Source organism: Phragmites australis, chromosome 2, assembly GCF_958298935.1.
Source record: "Phragmites australis chromosome 2, lpPhrAust1.1, whole genome shotgun sequence".
In the NCBI taxonomy this organism is placed as follows: domain Eukaryota; kingdom Viridiplantae; phylum Streptophyta; class Magnoliopsida; order Poales; family Poaceae; genus Phragmites; species Phragmites australis.
The window spans coordinates 17,002,958-17,011,455 of record NC_084922.1 but is presented as its reverse complement, the minus strand read 5'-3'; the positions used below and the strand labels follow the sequence as shown (position 1 = coordinate 17,011,455).

The following is an 8,498-nucleotide window of genomic DNA, read 5'->3' as shown; positions in this document are numbered from 1 at the left end:
CGGAATAGTCATGAAAAATTCTAATTTTTTAAGAGGATACTATGATTTAGATCTCTAAAAATTTCAGACAAAAATATATATGCAACCAAATTTGTCTTTTTTGTTCCTCATTGTATATGTAATTATTTTAGTGATTTTTCATAGCTATTTGATAGTGTTTTGAATTTTGAGTGCATTGTAATACTATATTTTTATTTTTTTTAACGGGTGACATGTTTATTTTTTCAGCAGCGACAGTAGCATATTTTTTACAATGTTCTCAAACAGACAATTTTTGTAATTTTTTGATTTTCGAAATAAAAATATAAAAAATCTCCATTATTATCCTGCTGGAGTGATCCAATTCCCCGTCTCACTGTCGCCGCCACAGCCCCGCCGACAAGATGTCAGCCGCCGCCGCGGCCTGCTTCCCTCTGGCTCCCGCCCCGAATCCGCCCCATCGCCGCACATCCGCGAGGACCCTCTATCCCTCTTCCCACCACTTGAAACCGGCCCCAACTGCTCGGCCAGCTCGCCTCATACCGCGCGCCCGCCGCGCGCCCGTTTCTGCCGCGTCCTCCCTCGGTAATCGTCTCACCGGCCCTGTCCCCTTCTCTTGTGCCTGTTTTTAAGGATTCACCTCACACGCTCTGCTTTCGCCGTTAATTGACCAATGGCATGGGGTGGAAACTGATTTTTTTTTTTTTTAACTCTGATCAGTTTTGGGTGGGATTGAACTCCATTTTTCTACTCTGCTATATGTTTTGCAATGGCACTCTACTAATATCACCATTAAAAACCACTTAGGAAGCAGTTGCGTTTGGGGTATCTCGTGCACTGATTACCAATTCAGTTACAAACAGATGCTTGCTGAGGTGTAATTTCAGCACTTCGCATTCGTCAGGGTATGGTTGCCACATTATAGCTAGTGTAATCCACTTGTGTCATCTATGTTGCAATTCAAAATTATCGCCCACCGATTGTCATGGTGGAAGAATCGATTAAAAAGGGACATGAAACAGATTTACTCCAAAACAGTACCTAGTTTCGATGTGCTGAAAGTTTTATAACTTGTATAGGCTCTAGTATCATGTCCCTTGTCTCCAACTCTGGAATTCACAGAGATGATTGCAATTAGCTGACACTTTCTTTGTGTTTGCTGCTCCCAGGGATATCTCATGATAAAGGGTCTGAGATGTCTGGCACCAACATTGTTGGCCAGAATGATTTACTGATTGTGGGTCCTGGTGTGCTTGGGCGAATTGTGGCTGAGAAGTGGCAAAAGGTATTGCTAGCTGCGGTTGATATTTCTGAAGTATTTACCTGGCTCCTCTCTGGAGTTATGTATCTAGATTTTAATTTGAGATTGGAGAGAATTTGGGGAAAATTAAGGGAGAAGAGAGGGGCGGCTGTCAGAGAGGCCGGGGCCTAGGGCTAGGTGGCAGGAGTGTAGAGAGGGTTTCCCGTTCTAATTCATTCTTAATTATTAATCGATACATCCCCTCTCTTTATATAGAGAGGGTTGACTTGCCCCTTAGCAAACTAATAGATTAGATCCAATCTGTACAATCTGGAAGACTCTAGAAGATGACTCACTAACTTAACGGGCAAGTAGCCCTTTATGATCTGGCCCTGCGAGGTAGTGCAGCTGGCTAAGGGGTGCATCTGCACCCCTTGGATGCCACTGCTGGGCCTGGCCCATGACAAACATTGATTATCATGTGCCAAACTAGCATGTTGAACGGAAGATTTTCTTGTCAAAGCAGTTTTAGGCGCGCAGTTTCTTTAATGTGGATGTTATTTAGAAAATAAAATTCAGCACTGTTCGGAAAATCTTCTTGAAATGACTCATCTCAAGTGCTTTGCTAATATGCTAAATGTTGATTTGTGAAAAATACTGATTCTTCTTGAAGAGATCCCCTTTTAACGAAACAATCTTTTTCTGTCTATCATCTAGTTCATAAATTCTCTTGTTTCTACTAGATTTATAAAGCTAAATTTATAGGTGGGGAGCTGGAGATAAATGTTGAAGCTATGTTGAATATACTTTTAATATCCTATAGGAACATCCAGGTTGCAAAGTTTTTGGCCAGACTGCAAGCACAGATCATCACAGTGAGTTAGCAAATATTGGCATAATCCCCTCCTTGAAGGGCTCCACTATTTCTCAGAAGGTCCCATATGTTATTTTCTGCGCTCCTCCATCTCGTTCCAATGATTACCCTGGGGATGCCAGGTAAATGAGTGCATTGAAATTATGATTTCACGCAGGGCATTATCATTTTAGTAGCGACTTCTTTTTCTCAGGTACTTTGTGCCCTGTAATGGTAATGGGCATGTTCTGGCTTACTCCTGAACATCTTCTTTTCTGAAATAGTGAAATTTTCCGAATCTATGTGCTTCAAGTGCATGATAGTATGATAGTAAAATTCTAACCATTCTAGAACTAAAACAGATTGTAGGATTGCCAGTACCAACATCCAGTTTGGGGTGACTGCCCCATGTCTAGGCTGTTCATGTCTAGGTTTCATACTCAAAGCAAACTTGCGTAGAAACTAAGCACCATATTCTTTCTGAATATCAATTAGGTCAGTGCCATTACATCGATAGCGGCTGATGTGATGCAAAATTGTTGTGACTTGTGAGCCATCAGCATGAGATGGCTAATCAAGCATTGTTGGAGACTTGCATGGTGGTGTGAGACTACATAATTGGTTGTGTGAGAGGCTTAGAGCAGCTAACGGCTGTATCCTTTTCCATTCAATATAAGCTGAAAAGAAAATCCTTACATGACAACAACAGCAAAGTACCAGAACATCCTCCGTTCAATATTAACAGAAAAAACAGTCCTTACATGAACCAAAAAGAAAAAAGAAAGAAAAGAAAAGGCTGTACCACATTACCATTGTTCCAGTATGATGCAGAGTCAAAGAGATAATGATGCGGTGTTACAGTGTTACATGGTTGATGTCTTGGAACAGGAATTGATGATCTTTTCTGTTTTCATATTAGTCCAACATATCTTAACTCTAGTACAGTTACATGTCTGCCAAAAGACTTTACATGCTCAGCTTTTGATTGTGACTCATCCCTGCATTTACCAAGTGCATTTTACTATAAACAACTACCTGATAGGCAATGATGATTTTGGGTTCATGTACCAAAGATCATTCAATCAAGGTTAATGGGATGATTCTAGTTCGAAAAAAAAGATTAATGGGATGGTTTCTTATATGTGTATTACATGCTGATAAACAAAAATATACTTAGTCTTGTAAGCAAGTAAGCCAGTAAGGTAACATGTGGTATTTGGCTCTGGGAATCAGGGTACCTTTTTTTTCCTGGTACTTTGTTGTTGTTGAAATGTAATGATTTGCTTATGTTTATCTTGAATGGAAAAGAGCGCCTTTCTGGTTTAAAAAAAATGTAAATTACTTGTTGGTTAGTTAGTCCTGTGGATATTGTATAAGGATGGGCATTACATGTTTCTTGTATTATTACCTGTGCATCACCCATTATAATCTGAGTTGGTCATGGGTGTGGATGTACGCCTAGACCACCCAAGTTCAAGTCCTCTCTGACGCGAATAGGTGCCTATTTCTGCTTCATTAATAGCACATGTAGTTCCTCCTATATGTCGTTCATTTTTTGAAGACCGAGTGATAGCTCGGTTGGTAGAGCCACCAGTTAAGAGGCTGTACACCCAGGCTCGAACTTGAGTGCTTGCAAAAAGTGGATACCTCAGCGAGTTTCCTGGCTATCCAGGGTTTGGTATTCCCCTCCTTTAAGACGAAGCCAGGGGGAAGTCTTCTCCCTGTGGTCAAGTTTCTTTTTTAATGCGTACTTGGTTGGATTTTTACATTGTTCATGAAGGAGACTGTTATATTGCAGTGCAATTTGTCATGCATCTGCCTTGCATTCATTAAATTGTATATGCTCGACATATGATATATCCTCATCAGAAAATGCATGCAGCGTGGCAGCCTCAAATTGGAGCGGAGAAGGTTCATTCTTGTTTACATCAAGTACTGCTCTGTATGACTGCAGTGACAACAGAATGTGCAATGAGGTATTGCAAGACTCATATTCTGCAGGGATCAAATTTGCGTTTATCATTGTCTCTGCGGCTCTTTTGGGTGCTTTAGAGTTCTCTAAATTATAAAAAGAAAATACCCAAAAGAGATTATGCAACTATAGCAATATTTAACTTGGCAGTAAAAGGATGTTTCCACCCCTTCCTGGGGATCCATCCCAGCATGAGACCTTCATGAATCATGATTCTGGTGCCTTGCCACCAAGACTCACCAAGCTTTGCCAAGCTTGGCTTGGATTGCTGCACAACTATCGCCTAATCTCCTGTATTTTTTCTGATGATATTTTGTCCATAACTTTTCCTTTTCTTGTGCAGGATTGTCCATCTGTGCCAATTGGCAGAAGTCCTCGCACTGATGTCCTTCTAAAAGTAGAAAATATTGTTCTTGAAGCTGGAGGCTGTGTTCTCAGGCTAGCTGGACTTTATATATCCTCTATTCATGGCTATTTGTTATTTTGTTACTCCAAAGTGCAAGCATTATGCATTAATGAACACAAAAATTTATATATTAGTATGCGTAAAATTGATACTCCCTCCACTTCTTTTTACAAGGCGTTTTAGGATTTGAGAAAGTATTTCAAAGTATACTTTGACTATTATTTTCTCTTATAATATATTATCAATTGCTACGAAACCAATATCCTATTAAAAGATCCGTGAAATATGAATATATTGATATATCTTTTTTGCACTAAACATGCACATAATTTGACTAATTGTTGGTCAAAATTTACAAAGTTTGACTTTTTTTTAATCCTAATATGCCTTGTATTTTGAAATGGATCATCACATTTTCTTGACTTGAACACACAAGGTAGACAGAGGTGCTCATACTTTTTGGCTGAGGAAAGGAATTTGTGACACACAACCAAATCATATTGTCAATCAGATTCATTATGAGGTTAGATGTGCTACACTCTTATCTCAGATGCGTGTATTATTTTTAATTTATTTACCCACATCATGGTTTGATGTTGAGTTTATTGATAGAATGACCAACATATGTGAACCGGTGTGCCTACATTTTCAAGTTCTCTGATAGACTTGCATTCTCTTGGTGGTCTACCAGTTGTTATTGGTTGTGATTATGTATGTCATATTGTTGCCAGGATGCTGCTTCCCTTGCAATTGCAATAATGAAAAAGAGACCTCGGAGTCAAATATTTTTGGGCTGTGATAATAAGCCTCTTTCCAGGTCACTGCTAACCTTGGTTACGTCAGTTTTTTTAGTTATGTAAAGTCAATTTTTGTGTGCAGCGTTACTTGTTTGGTTATGCTAGTTAAAATGAAGAAATTTTAACTTTGCAGGCAAGAAATAATGGATGCTGTTAACAGAAGTGGAAAATTTGACACAAAGTTTGAAGGTTTTACTGGTTAGTTTTCTACCTGTTCCAACGTTTGCATATTTTAGCATCTCTTACATAATCTGAAATATGTTTTAACTGCAGGTACGGATGGTCCATTAGGGAAGAGGATGGAGAACTCGAATACTCGGGCTGAGATTGGGTGGGAGCCCAAGTACCCAAGCTTCACAGAATTCCTTGGTCTCAGCAGTTAACATACTTGCCTACTGTTCAATTCTTCCAACTCAACTGAATATCAACAGCGACGAGATTGTATCAATGTTTGAATTTTGACATGTTGTGAACTGGTAATTTTATTTTATTTTCTTACAAAGTTTTCAAAACTATGTAAATACTGTAAAATAAGAGGGGTGCATATCTTGCCTGCTCCGTGCTTGTCTTAGGTTGGGCATTTTGAGTGTCATATATCGAGTTCTCAACCTGCGTCCTGGTTGATTTGTTTCGAAACCCTTGGCACCTTTGGTGTCTTGGTCCAGCATAATCCTGAACAGATATGTTGTATCTCTGTTTCTGTGGTACTAAAAAACTTCGGTAATACCATGGTCATAATACAGAAGTATTCGTCTGGTCCTGCAGTTTATGTTGTGGAACAGGAAGTTCATTTCTTAACTGAAAGTTGCTTTCATCCGACTGAAACTGGGGGCCAAAGTTGTTCCAGAACTGAATGAACAAACAGATTGGCTGGGAATGCGCATGCATCTTGGACCCTTCAGCTACAGAACAAATGAGGAATCGACCAAAACGTCGACCAAGTCCAGACTCCTTCGATTGCTACGGTCAAACTTACACCATTGCGCATATAACGATCGCAAGTTGGAATGAAAAGTCAGAGGCGAAAGGAAAACCATCCGTTCCATGTTGCAGTAGAATTCCAATACACACTGAAAAAGACAACACAACAACCAAAGTTAAAACTAAGAATGGCTCCAAAAAAGAAAAGTTAAAACTAAGAACAGCACCAATTCCAACCCTTGCAACAGATGAGAAACCAAAAGAATTTTCTATGAACTCGCTGCTGACATGTGGACCCCGCGTGCTATAGACTCTGCCGTCTTTGCACCGGCCTATTCTTCTTGGTCTTGCAGCCATGGATAGTAGTAAACAAGTGACTTGTATCCTCCTCTCCTTTTGCTTCCTAAGCAACCATTTGCTTCCTTTCTCCATAGTTGAAGCAACTCTGTCTCTGTCTCTCTCTCTCACATACACAGACAGAGACATCAAGAGATTCACAAGGAGCTCTCGCCCTCTCCGCAAAGGGGTCGTGTTAAGCCCATGGGATCGGGATCGTGCTGCTGCATGGGGTGCAACGGCGACGACGACGGCGACAGCGGCGGCGGGCTGGACCCCAAGGGGTTCCTGCTGGCGATGATGATCGCCCTGGTGCTGTTCATGCTCTGCCACGTACGGCCTCAGCCCCGCCGGAACTCGTACGTCGTCTACCGGTGCTACTGATCGTCGACGGCCGCCACCGACCACCTGCCGGCCGGCACGCGTGACCGTGGAACCGGGCCGTCGTGTGCGGATGCATGGACGATGGAAAGTCGAAGGTCTCCTCCTCTCCTCTCACCATGCTTTTTTAACTCGATACATCGGTCCATCTTCTGTTGGTAGCAAACGATGATTTTTTTTACCGTTTTCTTTTCCTTGTTTAATCGGCATATATAACAGACTCTTTTAGGAGAAACCAGTACAAGTTCTGTGTATGATGTATCCGAACTGATCAATCAGAGAGAGAGAGAGAGAGAGAGAGAGTGCACGGCAAGCCTGTTCTCGTTTCCTGGCCTGATGTTAACTTTGATTTCATTTCCTCACTTGTTCTGTTTTCTTTTTTTTTATTCATGTAAAATATTCTTGATTTGAACAAGGTAAAGGGATCTTAATTAGTTTGTTCTGTTGATCTTAATTAGTTTCCAGGTTTACTTTGATAAACATACAACATGCTTTGTTTCAGCCTACCAACATATACACCATGGGCAAACGAACAAGTGGCTCACCGGTAAGACGCAAGGGCGCGTTTTCACCGGTCCGAGGTTCGAAACCCGGGTTTACATCCTCATTAAAAGGTCTCCAAAGAAGATCCTGGGATAAAAAGATCTACTTACCAGTCCAATCCTGGTTTACACCTCATTAAAAGGTCTTCGAAGAAGACCCTAAGACAAAGGGATCTAGTGCTTAAAAAAACATATACACCATGTATCAAAAGTAGGATTGTAGGAGGCATTGAAACCATCGTTTATTCCTTATTTTCTTTAATAGTGAAATATATGGTTTATTCATGGCCAAAACATGGATGTCCAAAAATTTTTATATAAAAAAAGTGTATATAACCATTTTATAAATGTGGCCGAGTCTGGCACTCGAACTGGTGGTCAGCTAGTTCCACTGCAGAGATCCAAATGAATAAACGGATAAATTAATGGATGGACGAACGAACCAAGCAATGAAACAAACAAATAAAGGGGGCCCACACCAACTTGGGATACATAGCTGATGTGCTTGTGAGCTTGGATGCATTCTGGGCCTTTAATTTGCTCCAGCCAGGCAAGTCCCATGCATGTTTCTGTCGGCGCTGATGAAAATTGACGGGGTGTGGGTTTTGTTGGTGCGTGCACGGACTCAGCTTTGCTTAAAAAGCGTAATTGGAATGTACACGATGTGAGCTAATTGGGTATGGACTTGAAAAGGTTGATTTAGATTAGGTTCACGTCAACCGTTGCTTAGTTGAGCTCTGGTTTTCCAGACCAAACACACATAGTACCAAACCAGAGCTAGTTTGGATATGATATATATCTGCCGTCATTTCTGACATCTGCGCAATCTCTTTCATCTTTTCTTCGGTTTTAATTTGGATGATGCTAGAATTATACTACCATGAAGTAAGCATGCATTATCTTTGATCTTGACACAACATAAATGTTTATTATGTGGAAACTGCCGTTGCGTTGGACGCGGCCATCCCATATGTGTGAACTGAACCGAGAAATAAAAGCTGCAAAGCCGACCGACGACCGACCTAGAGCAGCACACTTGCTCGATCAGTTGGGCCGCGAGAGCTTTCCAAC

At 40.9% G+C, this 8,498-nt stretch overlaps 1 protein-coding gene across 1 annotated transcript; it reads left to right on the top strand.

Annotated features, from left to right (window-relative positions):
* The first annotated feature begins 322 nt into the window (after window positions 1-322).
* LOC133901399 (uncharacterized) lies at window positions 323-5,805 on the top strand. The gene is made up of 9 exons (XM_062342781.1): window positions 323-564; window positions 1,149-1,264; window positions 2,043-2,215; window positions 3,955-4,048; window positions 4,388-4,499; window positions 4,885-4,973; window positions 5,182-5,267; window positions 5,381-5,445; window positions 5,521-5,805. The coding sequence occupies exons 1-9, from the start codon at window positions 384-386 to the stop codon at window positions 5,628-5,630; spliced, it is 1,026 nt and encodes a 341-aa protein (XP_062198765.1). The 5' UTR covers window positions 323-383; the 3' UTR covers window positions 5,631-5,805.
* The last annotated feature ends 2,693 nt before the right edge of the window (window positions 5,806-8,498 follow it).

Excerpts from the sequence above, each read along its gene's own strand:
- LOC133901399 (XM_062342781.1), top strand. The coding sequence starts at position 384 with ATGTCAGCCGCCGCCGCGGCCTGCTTCCCTCTGGCTCCCGCCCCGAAT. Across the intron at positions 565-1,148 it reads TTCTGCCGCGTCCTCCCTCG|GGATATCTCATGATAAAGGG; the intron begins GTAATCGTCTCA and ends TGCTGCTCCCAG. Across the intron at positions 4,974-5,181 it reads TCAATCAGATTCATTATGAG|GATGCTGCTTCCCTTGCAAT; the intron begins GTTAGATGTGCT and ends TATTGTTGCCAG.